This window comes from Hylobates moloch, unplaced genomic scaffold (assembly GCF_009828535.3).
Source record: "Hylobates moloch isolate HMO894 unplaced genomic scaffold, HMol_V3 SCAFFOLD_2, whole genome shotgun sequence".
NCBI classification, from domain to species: Eukaryota; Metazoa; Chordata; class Mammalia; order Primates; family Hylobatidae; genus Hylobates; species Hylobates moloch.
In genome coordinates this window covers 17,557,340-17,581,974 of record NW_026652277.1, presented here as the reverse complement: position 1 = coordinate 17,581,974, position 24,635 = coordinate 17,557,340, and the positions used below count along the sequence as shown (strand labels likewise).

The window sequence follows — 24,635 nt, the reverse complement described above, 5'->3', positions numbered from 1 at the left end:
ATATCGGTTTATAAAGATAGTCTTTTGATAGGTGAGGGAGTATGTTCTATATTATTCTTAGCTATCCAAGATACATTACTGTTTAATAATATCAACAGTGGTATGTAGTAGCTTATTCAGAAAATTTCAGATCCCCTGATTGTTTTTATATATTCAATTACCATCTGATCTTTTGCAGAGAAAGTAAAAACTTTCATTGCAATGTGCTGTCTTCCAGTAGCCATCAAGATCCAGATAAACACATGCTGATTTCAATTTGGGCTCATCAGCAGCCCAGTTAGTGTACCTCACCCTCCACTTATCAGTCCAAGTGTATTGATTATCAGTCTGCAACAACAAAAACAAGCATTAACATGCACCCTTGCTTCATTTAGAAAATACTAAAAGAACCAATTCAAGAATACAAAGTATATTTAAGACTGTGATTTGATATAGAACCTGGAACATTTGAGAATAAAAAGAACACTATAAATCATTTCTGTCAACTCAAATTCAGTAAATGCAGCCTTTCTTAGAAACAGTTATTTCTTAGAGATTCCCAGAAATACATCCTTGGAAGTTATTTCAAAAAACACTAAAAAAAAAAAAATTTATCTCGTATTCCATGAAACTCTCTTTGTTTGCAGGTTTTCAGGGCAAAAGAGATTTATCTTCATAACAAATAAGGTATTTCTTATATTACTAATGAAATTATAATAAAAATTAAGTAATTTTCATTAAATTCATGGACCCCTGAGAGAAATACTAATCTCTTCATATCTTCTCATTATTCTGCTGTTGAAATGGCACCAATGGTAAATGGCTTAGCTAAGGTCATATGGGTATGGAAGAGAGAAGCCTTGGTCTCTTGATTTCTAGTGAGGCAGTCTTTCAGCTATATTCTAGTGAGGTGGTCTTTCAGCTATAGATAAGAGGTGATCTTTCAGCTATATGACATCGTTATGTATATGATGTAAAAAACCAATCATTTTAGTCTACTTGCACAGTAAATTTTTCTTTTTTTTTTTTTTTTTTTTTGAGAGAAGTCTCACTCTTGTCCCCCACGCTTGAGTGCAATGGCTCGATCTAGGCTCACTGCAACCTCCACCTCCTGGGTTCAAACGATTCTCCTGCCTCTGCCTCCCAAGTAGCTGGGATTAAGCCACCTACCACCATGGTGGGCTAATTTTTGTATTTTTTAGTAGTGACAGGGTTTCACCATGTTGGCCAGGCTGGTCTCGAACTCCTGACCTCAGGTGATCCTCCTGCCTCGGCCTCCCAAATTGCTGGGATTACAGGCGTGAGCTACTGTGCCTGGCCTGCACAGTCAATTTCTTATTAAATTTAGTGAAACAAAGTTACGATCACATACAAAATACTGATAAACCTCAAAAATATTATTTATCAATAATATCCTTTTAACAGTCTAACAGATTTTACAGGTATTATCTATGAATAGATGATATATAACATTAATCAGAGGTAGCTGAATTTTTCAAAGATTCAAGCAATTATCACCCTTTTGACTGTACTATTTAATTTACCAAGCCAATTTCCAAAGATCCAGTGACAAAAATTAGAAGTATGTGTTATCTCAAATTAAAATTTTGTAGTATTTACCATGTTTTGGTAGTATATACCATGTTTTGTAGTATATACCATGTTTAATCAAATAATGTTTGTATAAACATTAACTCTATAGACATAAGGAAGATAATAATAGTGTTGTAGTCATAAATATTGCTACAATGAAAAATTATTTAATCTTTCTAAAAATAAAAGCTTACTTTAAACTCATAAAAGCATTGTGAACATGTCTGTGAGAAGAAAACAAATGACTTATCAAATGACTTAATTATAAAAACTTAGTCAACAGGGACGTAAAAATGTCTTGCTTAAGTTTAATCACAGAAATCATTCTGGAACTACTTACTTTTAAATATACTTTTAAATATACACTTCCCTACTTAGGAAATACTCACTGTATAAACTGTAAATTTATATCTCTGCATCATGGCCTTGGAAGCTCTATAACATCTGACACTCATCTACTCTCCAGTTTATCTCCTTCTATTTTTTTTCTCTTCTTGATATTCCTTCCTTATGTTCTACCATCCTAGATTGTATCTATAAACTTTGACTTTTTCTGAGGAACCTTCTTGGTCCTCCCCACTAGCCCAACTGGTTCCTTTTCTCTCTTCTCATGACACTTTCTATATGCCTCTCTTTGATACTTCTTATATCTTAATTGCTGACTGTCATATCTACTTCTACTAGGAAGCTTGCTGGTTGGCTAGCTAGAAAAACGAATAGAGGGAGGATAGATGGATGACCAGGCATCAGAGAAGACTCGTTTTAGGAATAATTTGGCAACTCTATCAGCATTCTTAGTTTTCTGCCTCATCCCTAGTCTTTGCCAACCTTAGTCTATTATAGAATACAAGGAACTGACTGCAATGAAATATTTCTCACAAATGGATGGCAGCTCCACAACCTCAGGACCTATAACAGGTCTACAATGTCTTGATGCAACAAATAAAAAGTGTCCCCATCACTGGCAACTATGTCCCTAACCTGCTCTCTTAATTCTCATGCCATAGTTATAATCATGACCTTGGAAGCAATAAGTGAATAAATTAAACTGTTGAGATTTGGAATATAATTTTCATAGTCTAACGCAATAGGAGAGTTAACATTCATCAGATAATTCTTAGTTTGATTTCTGACACACATCACTAGCTTGCCAGATCCTTAAAGGCATCATGTCCCTGAAAGATTGGATCTTGTTGATGTTAGTATCATTCACATTGCCTAGCATAGTCTCTTACATGTAATGAGTATTCAAAGAACAAACAGAAAGACAATCATATTCAACCATAATTCACTGATCATGTCAAGTTGCACATATTTCCAGCATCTTACCAAGTTACTGTTCAGGGCGATCCACACACGTTCCTTAGATGTTTCCATCTGCAGCCACGCAAATGCATTACTGTAGGGATCCAGAATGCTAGCTATAAGGGAATTGTGAAGCTTACAGTATGTCTCTGCTTCATGCCATTGAAATTTCAGTTTCATGAGTGAATAGCTGCTTTTGCCATATTTAATAAAGCCATCTGTTTGAATTGTTGCTGGAAGATTAGTCAAGGAAGGGTCTAGATAAAAATATTATTTTCATTAGCATTATCAATAAACAGTAATTGAGCCCTATCAGTAATGACAAGTGTATCTCATCTATCATAAAATAAAAATAAGCAAAATAGCATAACGCCAACCATTCAGCTGTTAGAAATATTTTACAAGCCATTTCACACTAGAAAACAAACATTTTTTCATCAGTATCCCTGATCAAATTAAATTAATTCCAAACTATATTTAGAATATTAAGGCAAATATATGATCAAGTTTCTAAACTAACAAACAAAACGTATGACAAATTCAATCCAATCTAGTATCTTGATGAAAGAAATCCCATAGTTTAATCCCACAAATTAAAGAACATAGATGATTGTGTCATTGCTAATCTTTATTTTTCCATGTAGGTTAAAAGTCAAGGTCAAGAAAAGTCTTTCTCTTCCTCCTTCATTTGTTCTACTTGATCCATGAGTTTGTATCTGTTTGACTTCACTTGTGAGTAATGCACATTCAGGTGACGGGTTTAGGTTCTGGAATGCAGCCATACACAAGTTCCCGGTTCGTTTAACCTTGATCTCAAGATCAAGCTTTACTCTTGATGATTTTCTATGCCCTTCACCTACAGGTAAAGCCTCCCATAATCTTATCCAAACTGACCTAGGGGTTGGAGCCCCTACAAGCCAAATCACTTCAGCTTTCTGATCTTCCGTCCTCAAGCTCCTAGCATGTGTTTCTAATCACTGCATTGTGCCTCCAGTACTCTGAGCCACTTCATGTCAAGACCCCCAGAAGAGCTTGTTTCTGTCTGTCTTAGCTGATGCCCTAGAAGTCAGCAAATAACAGCCAGAGGACGAAATCTAACCTGTTGTCTGTCTTTGTATCCTATAAGCTACAAAAGTTTTTAAATGGTTGGGGATAGAGGAGAATCAAAGAATAATATTTCATGACGTAAATGTTACATGAAATTCAAATGTGTGTCCATAAATAAAGTCTTACTGGAACACAGCCACATTCATTTGCTTATGTATTGCCTGTGACCATCTGTGACCATAGCAGAGTTGAGTATTTGCAGTAGAGACTGTATGCCCTGCAAAACCTAAAATATTTGCAATCTGGTTCTTTACTCTGGTCTAGGGATCCAGACATCCTTGCTTACCAGTGTGTATCCTGGCCGATCTCCAATGTGTTCCACTCTATGCCTACATGACCCGCCATCGGCCTTGTCCTGCACTACAGAAGTGCTAAATTTTTTCTTTCATTTCATTTCATTTTATTTTATTTTAGAGTCAGGGTCTTGTTCTGTTGCCCAGGCTGATCTTGAACTCCTGGCCTCAAGCAACCCTCCTGCCTCAGCCTCTCAAAGTGCTAGAATTACAGGCATGAGACACCACACCTGGTGATAATTTATAGTTTATAAAAGTTTATATGCTACCTTTTTTCACTTTAAGACTGTGAATCTTTCCTTATGTCATTAAAAATTTGCAAACGATCTTTATTTGTGTCAACATATTCTATCATGTATGTGTATAAGGAAAAGAAAGGGAAGTTTTTAAATAAGTGTGTGAATCACCATTCACTCCTGGAAGGAGTGTCCCCTCTTGGCCCAAAGAATAGAGGCAAAGATGGCATGCTGTGGTATTACTGGTGACCTAAGATTCTGGCGCTATAGAGTGTAGTACAGAGAGAAAAAATGACATGCACTGGGACAGCTTTTGGATTAAGAGAAGGTTAGGATTTCTAGAGTAATTTGCAACCATCTGAAAATATCTTAGATGGTTTTCAATCATTGTCATGAGTTGACATTAGTTTCCTGATTTCCCAAATAGTATAGAAAAATTCCTTAAGTCTGGGAGAATAAGTACCTTCCAGCTTGAACCCATCATTTAAGAACTCAGGATGACAGCAACCCTCCCCACCTTCAACCCTCTTGTCTAATCTGTTTTTAAATTTCTGACCCTTTTGTGTAGCTATGAGGTAGGAGGCAGGACTCACTCCAGACCAGATTGAAGACTGGCTGAAACCTCTCCATAAGGCACGCCCACCACTGCTGTGGCAGCCCCCAGAAGTTACCATTCCTTTTCCAAAAATTTCTGAATAACCCACCCCTTCATTTGCATGTAATTAAAAGTGGGTATAAATATGAGTGCAGAACTCACTGCCTATGGCATAAGCTCCTCTCCACAAGAAGCAGTATGTCTGCTGCTGCTGTGCACTGTCACTTTAATAAAAGTTGTTAACACCATCAGCTTGCCCTTAAATTCCTTCCTGGGTGAAGCCAAGAACCCTCCCAGGCTAAGCCCCAACTTCGGGGCTCACCTGCCCTGTCAACTAGGCATTTTTATTCTAGTTTCTCTAGAAACTAAAATGTATATAAACACTATCTTAATTGACAGCAAATATCTGCATACTGTGTTATTTTCATTTAACCATATTCTGGCTTCCTAAGACGAAAAAAGAAACTCAGATCATATCTCCACATGTTTAAGGCACACAAGATACAGGACAAATAATGAGGTATATATGATGCTTTATGCCAAAAGTTCTCAAACTACATGAATTAAATGGACGTATTCCTATTCTGACATTTAAAAAAGGTACAGGTAAGCAAATATCCCAAATTTCTAATAGAAAGTTTTAGTGACAGGTTTAGTCCACCAAAAACTGTCTGCTTTAAAAAAAAAAAAAGCAGATTCATGAATTAAGTATAGAAAATATTACCCTTTTTGTCTGTCACAGGCTTCCATGGATTAAAGCAAGAATCAAACCTGTTGCTATGCAAGGGAGTGATCATATATTTTATTTTATTTTACCTTACTTTTTTTATTTTATTTGTTCTGTTTTGTTTTGTTTTGTTTTGTTTTTATTTTTATTTTTGTGAAACAGGGTCTCACTCTGTCACCCAGGCTGCAGTGAATAGCACAATCCTGGCTCACTGTAGCCTCAGCCTCTCTGGCTCAAGCAATCATCTCACCTCAGTCTCCCAAGTAGCTGGGACCACAGGCATCAGTCACCACACCTGTAGTCCCAGCTACAAAAATATAATAATTTTGTAAAAGTACAAAATAATTTTTGTATTTTTTGTAGAAATGGGATTTCACTGTGTTAACAAGGCTGGTCTCAAACGCGGGGGCTCAAGCAATCCACCCACCTCTGTCTTCAAAAGTGCTGGGATTACAGGCATAAGCCACAGTGCCCAGCCATGATTATATATTTTAAAGTACATTTAAAAAGACAGCTCTTCATCAGGACAAAGAGCTAATGCATGTGGGGCTAGGTGATAGGTTGATAGGTGCAGCAAACCACCATGGCATACGTATACCTATATAACAAACCCGCATGTTCTGTACATGTATCCTGGAACTTAAAGTAAAATAAAAGAAAAGTGAGGTCAGGCACAGTGGCTTACTCCTGTAATCCCAGCACTTTGGGAGGCCGAGGAAGGTAGATCACCTGAGATCAGGAGTTCAAGACCAGCCTGGGCAACATGGAAAACCCCATCTCTACAAAAAATACAAAAACTAGCCAGGCTTGATGGTGCGTGCCTGTAATCCCAGCTACTCAGGAGGCTAAAAGGCTAAAGCAGGAGAATTGCTCGAACCTGGGAGGCAGAAGTTGCAGTGATCTGAGATCACACCACTGCAATTCAGCCTGGGCGACAGAGCAAGACTCTGCCACAAAAAAAAAAAAAAAAAAAAGAAAGAAAGAAAGAAAAAATTGAAAAAAAAAAAAAACAACCCAGCTCTTTGAGGAAGGTGAGGTTTGGTAGAACTTACCAGATCGTGTCTGGCATATGTAACCTCGTTTACTGTCACAGGTATCATCCATCCATTTTCCTGCTTCATTTGATGCACCTCCAATAATAACAACACAGTCAGCCTGTATATTTATGGGGAAAGAAAAAGAAAACAATCGTGAATCAACAACATTAATAAGCAAAAAAATCTTTCATTATCCGTGGTTTCCAAATTTTAAGATTGTCCTAACTTAAGATATGCTCAATTCATCATTACTTTCTACCCAACTGTACCTACTATGCACATCCTCCACATTTGAACTTTCACTATATGAAACGAAAACCCAACCGATTTGGATAAATTTTGGAGACAGGACTGAGAAATTTTGCTATCAGACCTGTTATCAATCACTATAAAAACTTAGAAACCAAAGAAACTAGGAGAACACAGTATCCTCTCCATACAAATTACCAGTATTCAAACCCACAAGTAGGTACCACAATTTTTTTTTTTTTTTTTTTTTTTTTGAGACGGAGTCTCGCTCTGTCACCCAGGCTGGAGTGCAGTGGCGCAATCTCGGCTCACTGCAAGCTCTGCCTCCCAGGTTCACGCCATTCTCCTGCCTCAGCCTCTCCGAGTAGCTGGGACTACAGGCGCCCGCCACCACGCCCGGCTAATTTTTTGTATTTTTAGTAGAGACGGGGTTTCACCGTGGTCTCGATCTCCTGACCTCGTGATCCGCCCGCCTCGGCCTCCCAAAGTGCTGGGATTACAAGCGTGAGCCACCGCGCCCGGCCGGTACCACATTTTTAAAGGGAAATGAGCACAATCTATATACTTCACTGCCAAATTTATAAAAGTATTATTATAGATGCATAGTATGTGGCTGGTATAGCCAGAAAGTTTCACATCTTATTTATAATCTTACAGGCGCATATGCCAGGACTGGAACAATATTATATTTGTTTGGTTGTGAATGTGTTTGCTATTCCAAATCCTTCTTTTTTTTATGTACTAAATATATCTCAGGTTTTTTTTTCCTGAAATGCCATTATTTCCATTCTAATCCTCATATCTGGTCCTGTTGGAGTAGAGGTGAGAGAAACATATGCTGCCTGCCCCATTTCAATGTACAATCTACACTTTAATTTGAAATATGGTATTTTGCTCATTTAAAGTAAGAGAAGGCCAGGCAGAGTGGCTCACACCTGTAATCCCAGCACTTTGAGAGGCCAAGGCGAGAAGATCGCTTGAGCCTGGGAGTTCAAGGCCAGCCTGGGCAACATAGGGAGACCCTGACTCTACAAAAAATAAACAAAATTAGCTGGGCATGGTGGCGCATGCCTGTGGTCTCAACTACTCAGGAGACTGCGGTGGGAGGATGGCTTGAGCCTGGGAGGTTGAGGCTGCAGTGAGCTATGACCATACCCCTGCTCTCCAGCCTTGCTGAGAGAACAAGACCTTGGGAAGGAAGGAGGGAAGAAAGGAAGGGAAGGAGAGAGGGAGGGAAGGGCTGAGGGAAGCCAGAAATAAAGACCAGAGACCTGGTCAAATCATCTTGCTTTTTTTGCTGGAGCCCCCAAATTTCACTATGTTTATTTTCACAATTATCTTCTTTTTTTTTTTTTTTTTTTTTTTGAGATGGAGTCTTGCTCTGTTGCCAGGCTGGAGTGCAGTGGCACGACCCTGGCTCACTGCAACCTCTGTCTCCCAGGTTCAAGCAGTTCTTCTGCCTCAGCCTCCCCAGTAGCTGGGACTACAAGCGTGTGCCACCACGCCCAGCTAATTTTTGTACTTTTAGTAGAGATGGGGTTTCACCATGTTGGCCAGGACGGTCTCTATCTCTTCACCTCGTGAAGTGCCCACCTCAGCCTCCCAAAGTGCTGGGATTACAGGCATGAGCCACCATGCCTGGCCAGTTATATTCTATTTGTGGTGACTATATCAATTTTCTACTTTCACCTAAAAAGAAGTTTTCTTTTAAAATAAATATAAGCAAAAAGAAAAGGAGTACACTTGAAGACACTGTTGAGGACTTTAAGTATCTAGTTTGATATGTAAAGAGCTTGGAAGTTGTCACCCCCATCCACAATGCAAGAAAATGGCTAGTAAAGTTGAACATCAACAACTTCTTTCAAATGCATTGGAAAATGGAGGTCACAAGACAAACAGCTGCCCCCCAGACTGGAGAAACGGACTGATGGATATAGGGAATCAGAACTGACCAGAGCAGAAGCCCAGGAGCAGAAAACGGGAACCAGTATTGAGATAGGAGATACTAAATGTCATTGACACATTGCTGGAGGTTCAGTGTGGACAAGTTTGAAGATTTAAAAATGTTGGCAGAGGAGTGCATGGGGAGGCAGTCCTAGGGAGATTCCTGAGTCTTGTGAGTTTTCCTTCCATGAGTCCTACCAGATTCTTACAGTGCAGAGTGGAGAAAAATCTCCTCTTGCTTCCAACAGGAGAGGTGGGAAAAGAGCCGCTTTTAAACACGACAGAGCTTTCATTCTGTTCTTAATAAGACCAGCAACAAGTTTACCAGTGCCTAACTGACTGTGGTTTCACCACATGTTAACTAATCTAGGAGAAAAGAAATACTCAACTCCAGCCTCTCTAGCTTTCCCGTCTCACCCAAAAGGAAAAAGCAACAAAACAAAACTGAGAAGCACTTTCGAAGGTCACAGCACAGATTCCCTAAAAGTCAGAGTCCCCATCATAAGACTGCGAAATACTTCCCCTCCCCGCTATCTTACCACCATATCCTTGGGGCTCCCGTATGATAACAGGCAGATACAGCTGAAGAACTGTGCCTCTCTGACATTATTTAAGAAGTCTTTAGGAGAACCCAAAGGCAACAGGAGAGACAGAAACAAGGACACCAGAGAGTTTAACCTCTGACACCTAAAGTGACAGCGAACAGCAAGCACAGCCTAACTCGTAGCTAAATAAACATAAAACCTCACACTAAATGTCTATATACCTCTGTTCCCTTTATCCACTACATCAGCAGTTCCCAACCTTTTTGGCACCAGGGTCTAGTTTCATGGAAGACAAACTTTCCACAGACTGGGGTGGAGGGTGGTTTCAAGACGATTTAAGCGTATTACGCTTATTGTACACTTTATTGCTGTTATCATTACGTTGTAATATGTAATAAAATAATGAGGGCCGGGCACAGTGGCTCACGCCTGTAATCCCAGCACTTCGGGAGGCCGAGGCGGGCAGATCATGAGGTCAGGAGATCGAGACCATCCTGCCTAACACAGTGAAACCCCGTCTCTAGTAAAAATACAAAAAATTAGCCGGGCATGGTGGCGGGCACCTGTAGTCCCAGCTACTCGGGAGGCCGAGGCAGGAGAATGGCGGGAACCCGGGAGGCGGAGCTTGCAGTGACCCGAGATCGCGCCACTGCACTCCAGCCTGGGGGACAGAGTGAGACTCCGTCAAGAAAGAAAGAAAGAAAAGAAAGAGAAAGAAAGAAAGAAAGAAAGAAAGAAAGAAAGAAAGAAAGAAAGAAAGAAAGAAAGAAAGAAAGATAGATAGATAGTGATACAACTCACCATCACGTAGAATCAGTAGGAGCCCTGAGCTTGTTTTCCTGCACCTAGATGGTCCCATCTGGGGGTAATGGGAGACGGTGACAGATCATCAGACATTAGATTCTCATAAGGAGCGCGTAACCTAGATCTCACACATGCACAGTTCACAATAGGGTTCACGTTTCTATGAGAATCTAATGCCGCTGCTGATTTGACAGGAGGCGGAGCTCAGACAGTGATGCAAGTGAGGGGGAGTGGCTGTAAATACAGATGAAGCTTCGCTCACTCGCCTGCCGCTTGCTTCCTGCTGTGAGGCTCAGTTCCTAACAGGCCATGGATTGGTACCCATCTGCGGCCCGTGGGTTGCAGACTCCTGCACTATAATACATACCCAGCTTTCAACATAAAAATATAAGACACACTAAAAGATTTTTTAAAAACACATGCACAGTTTGAAGCGAAGAGCAAGCATAATAAGCAGACTCAGATGTGACAAAGATAGTGGAATTATCAAAAATTTAAACAACTATGAATAATATGCTAAGTGCTCTAATGTAAAAAGTGGACAACAAGCAAGACTGGGTAGGTAACGTAAGCAGAGAGATGAAAATGCAAAGAAAGGATCAAAAGGAAATTCTAGAAATCAAAAACACCTTAACAGAAATGAAGACTATCTCTGATAGGCTCACTGGGCGTGGCCAAGGAAACGAGAGAAAGGAACAGAAGAAGTATAATTTGAAGTAATAATGACAGAATTTCCCAAAATTAACAACTGACAGCAAATCACGGATCCAGGAAGCTCAGAGAACATCAGACAGGATAAATACTAAGATACAACATCTAAACACATCATACTCAAACTGCAGAAAATCAAAGATGAAGAGAAAACCTTGAAAGATGCCAGACGAAAAAAAAAATCTTATCTATAAAGAAGCAAGAATATTAATTACACTGGATTCCTTTTCAGAAACCATGCAAGCAAGAAGAGAGTGGAATGCAATATTTAAAGTGCTGAAAGAAAAAACCCACCAACCTAGAATTCTGTCTCCAGTGAAATTATCCTTAAGAAGTGAAAAGAAAACAAAGACTTTCTCAGACAAACAAACATTAAGAAAATTTGTTGCCTGTAAACTTAGCTTGAAAGAAATGTTAAAAGGAAAAAGAAGGAAAATTATATATGTCAGAAACTCAGGTCTATATAGATAAATGAAAAGCATTAGAGAAGGAATAAATGAAAGAAAAATAGAATTTTTCATTTTCCTTATTCTGAATTCATCTAACATATACCAGTTTGTTCAAACAACTGTAGTTGTTGTTAAACAACTATGAATAATATACTAAGGACTCTAATGTAAAAAGTTTATGACAATGTATTTGGTGATAATGTATTTGGTGATAACAGCTTATGGATAAGTGAAATGAATTATAGCAATGTTACACGGGAGAGGAGGAAGAAATAGGAGATGCTTTCTTATGTGCTATTTGAAAAAGGACTTGGATTAGTTGTAAATGTATACTGCAAACTCAAGAGCAACCACTAAAGAAAGTTTGTTTTTGTTTTTGTTTTAGGCCAAGAGTGGTGGCTCATGCCTGTAATCCCAGTACTTTGGGAGGCCAAGGTAGGAGGATTGCCTGAGCCCAAGAGTTCAAGACCAGCCTGAGTAACATAGAAAGACTCCATCTTTATTGATAATAAAAATAGAAAAGAAAAGAAAAAAGTTTTCTTAAAGTATAATTGGTATGCCAGGATTGGAGAACAAATAAAATCATACAAAATATTGAAGTAAAACCAGAGAAGGCAAGAAAGAGTGGAAGACAAAAAAAATGAAATACAGAATAAAAACAGAAAACAATAACAAATATGATAGATGTTACTCCAGCTGTATCAATAATCATTTTAAATGTTAATGGTCTAACTACACAAATTAACAGACAGAGACTCATATATTTGTACAAGAAATTCGCTTTAAATATAAAGACACACATAAGTTAAAAGTGAAGAAAAGTAGAGAGAGATACGCTATGCTAACACTAATCAAAAGAAAGCTGGACCAGCTATATTAATTTCAGACAGAACAGACTATAGGGCAAGGAAAGTTACCAGAGGTAAAGAGGAACATCACATAATCATCTAGTGGACAATTCTCCACAAAGACATAACAGTCTCTACTGTGTATGTGGCTAACAATAGAGCATCAAAATATGTACAGTGAGAACTGATAGAACTTCAAAGATAAATAGATAAATCCATGATTAGAATTGGAGACTTCAATACTCTTCTATCAAAAATAGACAGATCCAGCAGGCAAAAAATCAGTAAGAACATCGTTAAACCAGACAGCACCATCAGTCAACCAGATCTCATTGACATCTGTAAACTACTTCATCCAATAACAGTAGAATATATATTATTCTCAAGATCACATGAAACATTCACCAAGATAGACCATATTCTGAGCCATAAAATATGCCTTAACAAATTTAAAAGAATAGAAAACACATAAACTATTCCTAAGACCACAATGAAATTAAACTATAAATCAGTAACAGTTGGAAAATTCCAAAATACCTAGAAATTAAAGAAAATGTTAAGTCAATAATAATACACTAATAGTGATACACAAAGACAACCAAAAAAAGGTGACGGCAGTTTTTCTGAATGAAAGTACTTAAAAGACATGTCACTGTGAAGTCAGCACATCTTTAACCCATCCCTTAAGCTGCAGTGAATCACAGCCTACACTCCTGTCACAGACAGCTTGTCAACCTGCAGTGTCTTCATCTCATGTGCTACAACTATCAGGCAACCTGAAACTTACATTTCAAAAGTTCTCCATTCACCCCATGTCCTGTCTTAACTATTTTTACCCCCCATTATCCTGGCTCAGAGTCCCTGATCCAGAAAACCTGTTACAATCCAAGCATATCTCCATCACAAAACACATATTAAAAGTTCTCTCCCATTCTCTTTTTCTAACTATATTTAATCCTCTCCATTTTAAAGTGCTGAAATTGTTTTTAAAAAAACTATTGCCGGGAGCGGTGGCTCACGCCTGTAATCCCAGCACTTTGGGAGGCCAAGGCAGGTGGATCACGAGGTCAGGAGTTCGAGACCAGTCTGGCCAACATAGTGAAACCCCATCTCTACTAACAGTACAAAAAAATTAGCCAGGTGTGGTGGTGTGCACCTGTAATCCCAGCTATTTATGAGGCTGGGGCAGGAGAATCACATGAACCCGGGAGGTGGAGGTTGCAGTGAGCCGAGATCGTGCCATTGCACTCCAGCCAGGCCACAGTGTGAGACTCCATCTCAAAAAAAAAAACAAAATAAAAAGCATTATGTGTATTTTGACTCCATTTTTGTGAAATATAAACTTTACCTGTTTATATGCACTATGAAAAAGTCTGGGAGAATAATTCAACAAAAAATGAGCAGTGTTGTTTTTCTGAATTGGTGAGATTACAGATTTTGTTTGTTGGTTTGTTTTTATTGTTTCTACCTTTATGTTCTAAAAACAACAAAAACGTGTGCAATAATTAATGTTTTTGATTTACAAGAAATTCACCTCTCATCCATGAAATCTGTCTAAGCGAGTGCTGCTGTCTCGCTCCATTCTACTTTCACTTCTTCAGTAAGTCTTCAGCCCTCACTGGTATCATGAAAACGAAAGAATTTCTCCACAGAAAATTATTTACCCATCACCAGTTTTTTTGAGGCAGACTCTTGCTCTGTAGCCCAGGCTGGAGTGCAGTGGCGCAATCTCGGCTCACTGCAAGCTCCGCCTCCCGGGTTCATGCCATTCTCCTGCCTCAGCCTCCCCAGCAGCTGGGACTACAGGCGCCCGCCACCATGCCCGGCTAATTTTTTTGTATTTTTAGTAGAGACAGGGTTTCTCCATGTTAGCCAGGATGATCTTGATCTCCTGACCACCAGTTATTTTTTATCTAGAGTAAAAGCAAGGTTATTAGAGAAGTAAAGAAACAAAAGAATGGCTACTTCACAGACAGCAACCCTATGGGCTACTGTCTGGCTCCATCACAAGAATGTATTCACCTGGCAGATAGCTACCAAATTATCAATAGTCATAAAAATGCCATTTTGAGCAGGTCATTTTTCCACTGTTTTTTGTTGTTGTTGTTGTTGTTGCTTATTCGACAAAGTTCAGACTCCATCCCAGGGCATCTACATTTCTCTAAATTCTATTTCCCACCTTTTGAAGCTTACTCCTACTTCTTTTTCTGGATAAAACTCCTGCTGTATTCAAAGCCATTTACTCCATTTGCCCAAACACATCATGTATCTCTTGCTTGAAGACTGCCCACCTTGACCATCTAACATGGCCTTTCTCATCCTTTTGCTAAGTTCCCCTAATTATTGTGTTTTAAATTTCTTGAAACAAAAACCTGGATGGGCGTGGTGGCTCATGCCTGTAATCCCAGCACTTTGGGAGGCCAAGGCAGGTGGATCACTTGCAGTCAGGAGTTGGAGACCACCCTGGCCAATATGGTAAAAGCCCATCTCTACTAAAAATGCAAAAATTAGTCAGGCATGGTGGTGGGCACCTGTAATCCCAGCTACTTGGGAGGCTGAGGCAGGAGAACCTTTGAACCTGGGAGGTGGAGATTGCAGTGAGCCAAGAACATGTGGCTGCACTCCAGCCTGGGCAACAGGGTGAGAGACTCAGAGAGTGAAAGAGGGAGAGGGAAAGGGACAGTGAAAGAAGGACAGTGAAAGAGGGAGAGGGAGAGGGAGAGGGAGAGGGAGGGAGGGAGGGAAGAGGGAAGGAAGGAAGGAAGGAAGGGAGGGAGGGAGGGAAGGAAACACCTATAGTTGATTCTGTTTTATATTTCTTCTCTCTACCATGTGATACAGACAGTGTCTAGCACATAGTACACCATAGATGTATGTCGACTGATTAAATCACCCCATCCCACAGTGAGTTTCTTTCTTCTTAGCTACTACAGTGTTTATAGCTGATCCTGTCACTAGACATGTTCATTTCTTTCCTATCTTCCTTCTTATAGAAGACTTGTGGTCTAGTTTAAGTGTACACACTTTTAAGGTAAAAACAAAATCTTCTATTTCTTTACACTTTTTATAATCCCTAACATGGTGTTGATGTTGATAAGTTGGCTGTTCAATTATATAAGAATAAAAGTAGTAAAATAAAGTAGCAATCTGTCTCCCAGGTTAATGTACAAAAGCATCTGGCACATAACAAGCAGTCTACAAATATTAGCTCATGATCATGATGATGATGATGATGGATGATGATGATGTGATCTTTAGAAGCAGTAGTAGCTTCCAGGCCTACACCCCAAATACTAAAACAGCTACAAGGGATAAGGGGAAGGTGATACAAAGAAAGTTGATAACTCTAAGTTGAAGTGTTTCTTTTGACTACAAGTTAGGCTCAGGATGGAAATGGGTTTCCTGACCTCTCACTCTTGCCACTTCCCCAAGCCAAAGATTTTTTAACTGAATTTATACTCCCTCCCTCAAAGTCAGCTCAGTCTGAAATAGGTAAAATCTGCAAGCATAAACCAGATCAAGGAGTATTCTGGTAGATTCTTTCATGGAAGGGTAATCAATAAGATGATAACCCTGTGCAAGCTGATGGTGTGTAGAGAGGTGACCTGAATCTGATATTTACATCTTCGTAAGAAAGACTACTTCTTCTTCCACCAGGGTAACCTTTCCCCCAGTTTGTGTAATGAACTCCTCGTCCATCCGTCCAAAGGAACGTGTGTTCTGAATTGACATCATTCAGCCCAGTCCAGGCACTGAAAGTGGAGTCCTTCATGTGATAGGTAAGAAATGCTGAAAGAAAATTTCATGAAATAATTTTAAACTTTGAGGGTTAATACTTACAATATGGAAAATATTCAAAATATATGAATTTCAAAATATTGAGCATGTGACTTGTGCCATTGTTACTTAAAAACACTTACCATGAACACACAAACATTCTAATATCAGCATTGTGTTGTCACTTGAGCTTTGGACTTTGAACAGTTTCATACAATAAAAGTCTAGGTTTTATCTAGGCCATTGAAGACACTTGTGCAAGTTGCGCCCTGCCCGAGGGCTCCATTCTGTGCACCCCTATCTGGGTTGCGGCTGCCTACAACCACAACTTTTTCTAATTCATAAAAAGTCACTGTATGGATTAGCGGCTATCCTGATTCTGTAAATAAGATAATCTGATTTATATAATGACTATGGGACAAAGGACTCCTAACCTAGACAGTTCTGAAAAAATAAAAACTGTCAAAACAAGAATCACTAGGCTGTTGATATGGTTTGGCTCTGTATTCCCACCCAAATCCCACCTGGAATTGTAATAATTCCCATGTATTAAGGGTGGGAGTAGGTGAAGGTAATTGAATCATGGGGGAGGTTTCTCCCATTCTGTTCTGGTGATAGTGAATGAGATGAGTTCTTACAGGAGCTGATGGTTTTATCTTTTAATGCTTTGCTTTGCACTTCTCTCTCCTGGCACCACGTGAAGAAGGACATGTTTGCTTCCCCTTCCACGTGATTGTAAACTTCCTGAGGCCGCCTCAGCCATGTGGAAGTGTGAGTCAATTAAACCTCTTTCCTTTATAAATTACCCAGTCTGGGGCAGCTCTTTATGGTAGCGTGAGAACAGACTAATATAGCTGTCAAATTATCAGTATCTCAGATTGCCAAACCAAAAGTTTCCCAATTGAGATTCCTCCTGGGGAGGTGGGGGAGAAATCCCTGAGATCAGTTGCCCATCTACTCAGTGTGCTTGGATCTAGGGGACCATCCTGATGCTAAAATGCTCACATCAGAGGCTGGGGATGGTGGCTGGTGCTTGTAATCCTAGTGCTTTGGGAGGCAGAGACAGCAAGATTGCTTCAGGCCAGGAGTTCAAGATCAGCCTGGGCAACATGGCGACACCCTGTCTCTACAAAGAAATACAAAAATTAACAAAGCATTGGTGGCATGCGCCTGTAGTCCCAGCTTCTCAAAAGGCTGAGGCAGGAGGATTGCTTCAGCCCAGGAGGTCGAGGCTGCAGACAGCCATGGTTGTGCCACTGCACTTGAGCCTGTGCAACAGACGGAGACCCCATCTCTACACAAATCAATCAGTAATAAAGTGCTCACATCACTGGATGAGACTATAGAATATGGCTTCTTGCTTATCAATTCTGTGGCCAAGAGGATGGTGGTAAACATCCAAGAGACATAAAAGGTTGAATTGTACCTGTGCCCCTCCCCTTCCCTCAGCCCACCTCCAGGCCTCCCATGGCAGCTGCCATCTGGGGCCAACACCACTACCTGAGCCATTAACTCCTAGACCGACAAGTACCCACTCTACTGAACAACAATTTGCAAACATTTACACTTAAACATATCTGCTGAACATAAATAGGAAATAGAATGACTAAGCATTCAGGGTTACTTATAGAAAATGCAAAATAGAAATCTGCAGAGATGTAATTATCTGTGTATTCATGAACAAACAATTTCATAGAATTTCAAGCAATTCCATTGCTATATGCTTACTCTTTCTGCAGAGAAGAAGAGGCAGCTACCGTCTCAGAGACTTCTGTTTTCCTCAATTAACTAAGGATTAAAAAAAAAAAAAAAAACTCTTCCAACGTTTTTCAGAAAAGAAAAAGAGCATGAGTACAGCTAGATATGGTGACTCACACTTGTAATCTCAACAATTTGGGAGGCCAACATGGGAGGATCACTTGAGGTCAGAAGTTTAAAGCCAACATGGGCAACAAACAAGATCCTCTCTCTACAAAAAAATTTAAAAATTAGCCAGGTATGATGGTGCACACCTGTAGTCCCAGCTACTTGGGAGGCTGAGACATGAGAATTACTTGAGCCCAGGAGTTGGAGGCTGCAGTGAGCTATAATCACATCAATGCTCTCCAGCCTGGGTGATCAAGCGAGACCCTATCTCTAAAAAGAAAAGAGCATGGGTAGATATTTGTTTTGGTTTTATTTTATTTTCCAAATAAGATCATAACTTTTGCCTCATCCCCAGCTTGAAATGAAACATGGGAAAGCTCTACCTGCCAAGATTCAGCACTTTTTTTCTGCCAACAACCACAATAAGAATTCAACGATGTGTGCCTGTTTTGCCAGGAATAATGTTATTTTATCTGCAAATTGTTTCCTTCTGCACATCTCTATTATCCAGTTTCAATTTCATTGTGCCAGGAATCAGCACTTTGTGGTTAAGAAGGGAAATCAATTATTGTGTTTCTCTGCTGGGTAGCTAAGCCCAAAATGGGGTAGGCCAGTTGGAGAAATGTGAATGTTATGTTCTTGTACTGTGTGCTTTGGTTTGACCCTTTTCTTTCAGTGCCTGACAAATTGCTCAACTTGTCAAACGTTCTCAGTAAAAGCTTGGTTGGGATTTATTGTACAATGTGTTCTCAGAGGGCACATGGCGGCATTCACAAAGCCAAATAAACCTTTGAGAGAGCACCCTGCGTGTTTCTAGTGCCTTTCTTATTTCCTATGTTTTTCTTCTATTTTCTTTCTCATATCATTTTTGAAACAAATGATTCTAGAAGTCAAAGAATCTCAGAACCAAAAGAGAGTTTACAGAATATTCAGTCCATATGTCTCCTACCGTGTCCTTATAAAGTTATATATACAACAAACAACTGTTGAGCATCTTCTATACTACATACCAGCCAACACACAGGATGCTCTAGCATCCATTTGAGTATCTTCCAGTGTAAGCATTTTCACAGCCCTTTAGAAATTTCAACTTCCTCATGAAGCAGTCTATCCAATCAGTTCTGTAAAAATGGCCCCCTAATTTTGAGCCTAAATCTATTTCCCTGTGACTGTCACTCATTGGTTCCAGGTCTTCTATCTGAGGCGACACAGGGTGATCCTTCAAAGTCCACATCCTCTCTTCCAAGCTGTATAACTTGAGGGTCTTTCAACCCTGACTCACTTGCAGTGATTTCCAAACCCTTCATCAGTTTAGTCTTAATCTCCTGCAGTTGGTCAATGCCCTCCTCAAAGGGCAAGTCACAATTTAACCTGATACCTATTTCAGTGGATGCCTCCACAGAAAGATCATGCAGAAATGGTGGGTACCTTTCTTTTGACAACAATATCATGAATTTTACCATCTGCTCTATGGATATGGTGAATATTCTCCTTCATAGTTCTGGCTTATTTTCATGTTTTATCAAGAAATATTTCAAAGCCAGGTATGGTGGCTCATACCTGTAATCCTAACACTTTGGGAGATTGAGGTTGGAGTTTAAGACCAGCCTGGGCAACATAGTGAGACACTAGCTCTACAAAAAAAAAAAAAAAAAAAAAAAACTTTAAAAAAAATTAGCCGAGCACTGTGGCCCAGGCCTGCCCTAGCTACTCAGGAGGCTGAGGCAAGAGGATTACTTGAGCTTAGGAGTTCGAGGGTGCAGTGAGTTATAATCCTGGGCAACAGAGTAAGACCTTGTTTCAAAAAAAAAATCGAAATTTGTTCAAAGTTCACATTTAAAATATCAATTTTGTTGCATTACAAGTTATATGATCAAGTGACTAGAAGAGCAATAAATGAGAAAGCCGCAATTTTTCATCTTATTCTTAGAAGTACTCTTCTTTGACCCTTTGGGAGCAAATTGATTTGGTAGGAAGCTGGACAAACCCAGGTTTCAGTCCCAGCTCTGCTGCTTAACAGGTAAGCTCCTTCACTCAAAGCTATCTATGCACCATTTCCCCACTCACAAAATGGGGTCATAATACCTGCTTCTTAGAGTTGTGATGACTTTATATAAAATAAACAGCTTAATATATGCTATAATTGAATAAAATAGTTTTCAATAAGCATTTGATTTTTTCCACTTTTTTAGCTTTTACACTGGAAAACCAAAAAGTCAGTTACTGTCAGCAATATTTTACCATTTTGCTGTCAAAATTCCATATTTAAATGCACAACTAATTGCAAAACGGCCTGCCTACCTTGCTCTTTTTCATTTTGTATGGAGACCAGATTCCCTCCAAAGCCTATACAAGCTTTTCGTGCCTCTTGCCAATTTTTTCTTTCTTCTTCAAAAAATCCAAAGATTTTGAAACACTGGGATGGAAGAGGGGCAGAAAAAAAAAAAACCATAGGGGTTAACTAAAGATGATCAACTTTGCTCTACAAAAAGCAAAATTATTCATGAAGATTATAGCTAAATCAGAATTTTCTCACCATCAACTGGAGATTTAAAAAATTGTTAGTTTTATGACCCGCTCACTTTTCCTGGCAAAGTTTTATTCTCCCTTGGGAGAAAGGGTACATCAATGTGGATAATATCTCAAGTATGCTCTCAATTTCCATAAAGAGTTTGTCACTCGAATCTTCACCTAGTCTTGCCAAAAATTTTCTAAAGTGATGAGGCTAGCAAAAGTTAACTTTGAGCTGAAAGATTTGCATCACTCTCCATAATGATCAGTGCCAAGATTGCAACTAATTTTCCTAGTACCTTGTTGTTGTAGAAATTCCAACCTTCCTTGCACCCTGATGGGACCGAGGGTGTGGTAGGCATAACTGTGGTAGCATTGATACTACTGTTATGTCGCTGGCAAATGAAGGCATTTGGATAGCCACAGTTAATGTCATTCCAAAACCCTGGCAAAGAGAAAAATAGTTAAATTCGATTCATATGTTTATGTTTTAAAACATTATTTTAAAAAATATATTTCTATTTTATAAGAATTCTCAAAACTTATTTAGACTATAATCAAATTTTATTTTTATATGTGACTAGAGGTATCCATGCAATACCCTTTTGCTGTTTTACTTAAACTAATAATAGTTCCACTTTATAGAGAGCATCCTATGAACCAAACATGTACTTGATGTTGCAGATATATTACCTAAATGGTAATAGCTAATAATAATAATCTAACAATAGCAAACTTTGTATACACCGAGCATCTACATAGTATTTTAGATGTATGATTTCATTTTATCTTCTCAACAATTGATAGATTCTGCCACTATTCCCATTTTGCAGAATAATAAGGAGCTAGAGAGAAATAAAGGAGATAAACAAATTCTGGATAAGTTTTTTCAAATCAGAACATGAAAAAAATGATGGTTCCTAATTTGGGAAAAAGTGAGAAGATTAACTATGTCATTTACTAGTGTAAATCTTAAGCATCCATTCTCGTTACAAGTTGAACTGTCATGCTGCTAAAATTAGAATTCTCCTTTATTCTCTCTTCTTATCTTGCCTGATGTAAGCGCACAACTTGCTACTTTTAGTCTAGGGATGTGGCAAATGACACGCCACGCCACAAAGCAAATTCAACATGCATGACTTGCCTACCTGAATTTGAATACATGGTCACGCAGTTTTCATCCTCATTGGCAAAATTGGGTTCACCTGTGGCCCAAGACACGTAATCCACTTTGCTTCCATCCATCCAACTGAAAAAGAAAATCCAGGCATTTTGAAATGATCCAATCATTAGACTAATTGGATACAGGCCAGGAGCAGTGGCTCATGCCTGTAATCCCAGCACTATGGGAGGCCAAGGCGAGTGGATCACCTGAGGCCAGGAGTTCGAGACTAGTCTGACCAACATGAGGAAACTCCGTCTCTACTAAAAATTAAAATTTTAAAAAAAATTAGCTAGGCATGGTTGTGGGCTCCTGTAATCCCAGCCACTCAGGAGGCTGAGGCAGGAGAATCGCTTGAACTGGGAGGCGGAGGCTGCAGTGAGCCGAGATCGCACCATTGCCCTCCAGCCTGGGCAACAAGAGCAAAACTCCGTCTCAAAAAAAAAAAAAAAGAATAGTTGGCTACAGCCTACTGGTGGGACAGGACAAGTCAACCCAGAAGAGGGAAGACCTCCAGAGAGTGGCAGGAAAACCCCCAATGCCTGAGTATTTGGTGTATCCCATGCATCGTGCTCTGCAGTAGCAACCCTGATGCCATGTCCAGGCTACCTTCTTTTCCCTCCTAGGAAGAAACCACCTTTAGTCGCAAAGTGGAGACCCTGATTACTCTGGAAGTGAGTCAGAGACAAAAATCCTCCCATCGTACTCCCTGGGCATGATTCCCACAAAACCAAACCACCCATGGAGAGGCACAGCATATAGAATTTCTCATTAGGCTCATTCTCTGATTCTTGTGTTTACTCTAGTTTCTTGTAATGTAGGTGGGCTAAACTTATGTCTATAAATTACAGAAATTCAGAGACTGTGAGAGCCAGAAGGGGACCAGCCATGAGATCATGAAATTTGACCTTTTCACTTTAGAAATGATAAAATGACGTTCCTTGTCCAAAGGAAGATCCCACGTTTTTACTCTTTAAAAATAATGACCCTGTGGGGTATAGTGGTATACGTCTGTCATCCCAGCTACTTGGGAGGCTGAAGCGGAAGGATTGCTTGAACCCAGGATTTTGAGGCTGCAGTGAGCTGTGATCGCCCCACTGCACTCCAGGCTGGGCAACAGACCGAGATCTGTCTCAAATAATAATAATAATAATAATAACAATAACCTTGAATTTAGGTCTCTATTACTCAAAGATGACAACAGCAGTCCCCTGGAATACATGAGGCTAAAAAAATCTGTACATGAGCCAGGAGGACATATCTGCCCTTCAAACTCTAGAGGACATACGTATTAAGGTACAAGAAAAAAGAACATAAAATGTATTAACTTCCTCATGTCCCTACAGCTTTTTCTGGCTCCTATATCTAATAGAAAATGGCACAATCACCCTTTTAAAGGGAAAGTATTTCCTGCAAATTGAAAGTGTGCTTCAATATAGTGCTGCTAACACAGGGAACAGGGCAATAGGAAAGGATGCTGTGGTTCCCAGCAGCAAGGTTAGCAAGGTTATCATCCCAGATGGGATTATAATTTTTTAAATAAATTCAGTATTTGTATATGTCTAAAACAACAACTTTTTAGTAGATGATTTACTGACAGATGATGGCATCTGAAAACAAAGAAAAGTGTAGTTTTGCAAAACTGAATCCAATTTTGAGTTGTTTATTTGGAATTGATAGTGCTGAAAATATTTAATAGAATTATTTTAAATTCTTTTTTTAAAGTTGCTTTTTCAATTGAGAATGCTGTAGGATTTTTAAAAATGCATTCCACAAAGAAAAATCTCAAAATAACTCATAGGTATTGGTCAGAACACTAACCCAAGCAAAGTTGTTTTTAGCTTGATTTACTTACGCAAACTTTTTATCCAAGCTGATCAATAAACCAATAAAATATGCGGACTGTGCATCATTTCTGTTTACCTGAAACATGGAAGTTTACGTATAGTTTAATTTAGAATCACACAATCGGCAAGTTCTTAGACAAAACACATGTTAATGAGGCAGCCTAATTGAAACCTTTTCTAGAGAGGAATTTCTGCAGAAATATAGTACATTCTATATTACGTTCTTCCTAGAAATAAAAAAAAAATATGCACACAATTTAAGAATTTGAATTTGTAAAGCAGGAATCTTTTCTTTGATGCATAATCCTATAATCCTGACTGGCTACTTTGTTTTAAATAATGTCTTCAGCAATGTAACTATTGTAGGCATTTAATATCATAGAGAATGATTTAAGGTATTTGCTTTACAAATTCAAGTTATTAAATTGTGTACAAATTTTTCTTTTTTATATAAAAAATAATCATATATATGATTTATTTTACATATACCATTATAAACATATGATACATGTAAAATAAATATTCTCCTTCATAGTTTACATATGATATATGTAAAATAAATCTATATGTCAAATATATATACAAAATATATATGAAAAATAGTCACCCTGTGGGAGATGGTGCACACCTGTAGTTCCAGCTACTTGGGAGGCTGAGGTGAGAGGATTGATATGTATAATATAAAACATATTATACATATATTACATATATTTTCTATATATTTTTACATATATATTTTACTTATATATTTATTTCATATGTTAAGTATTTATTTTGTATACATATTTTATGTATATATTACATATATATTACAATTTATATCTGTGTATGAGCCAGGAGGATATATCTGTTCTTCAAACTTGGGAGAACATGTGTATTCATGAACAAGGAAAGGAACCCCAAAATGTATTAATTTCATTAGAATGTACCATTTCACTATATATAGATATATTTGATTTTCGTATATATATTTGTGCAATATTAGAAAACATCTTGAGAATTTCAAAGCAAGGTATATCCACAAGATGATGTTAAGTCAGAGTATATTCT

General features: G+C 38.8%; 1 protein-coding gene across 1 annotated transcript in view; it reads right to left on the bottom strand.

Annotated features, from left to right (window-relative positions):
• The window catches only part of MRC1 (mannose receptor C-type 1), a 103,163-nt gene that overhangs the window by 9,996 nt on the left and 68,532 nt on the right, over positions 1-24,635 (bottom strand). The window contains exons 18-25 of the mRNA XM_032165380.2: positions 23,594-23,661; positions 21,725-21,825; positions 20,876-21,021; positions 20,367-20,481; positions 16,045-16,211; positions 6,888-6,990; positions 2,902-3,134; positions 162-327 (exon numbers count right to left, since the gene is read on the bottom strand). Of these exons, the coding sequence (XP_032021271.1) occupies positions 162-327; positions 2,902-3,134; positions 6,888-6,990; positions 16,045-16,211; positions 20,367-20,481; positions 20,876-21,021; positions 21,725-21,825; positions 23,594-23,661 (1,099 nt within the window). The remainder of the gene's footprint in view (positions 1-161; positions 328-2,901; positions 3,135-6,887; positions 6,991-16,044; positions 16,212-20,366; positions 20,482-20,875; positions 21,022-21,724; positions 21,826-23,593; positions 23,662-24,635) is intronic.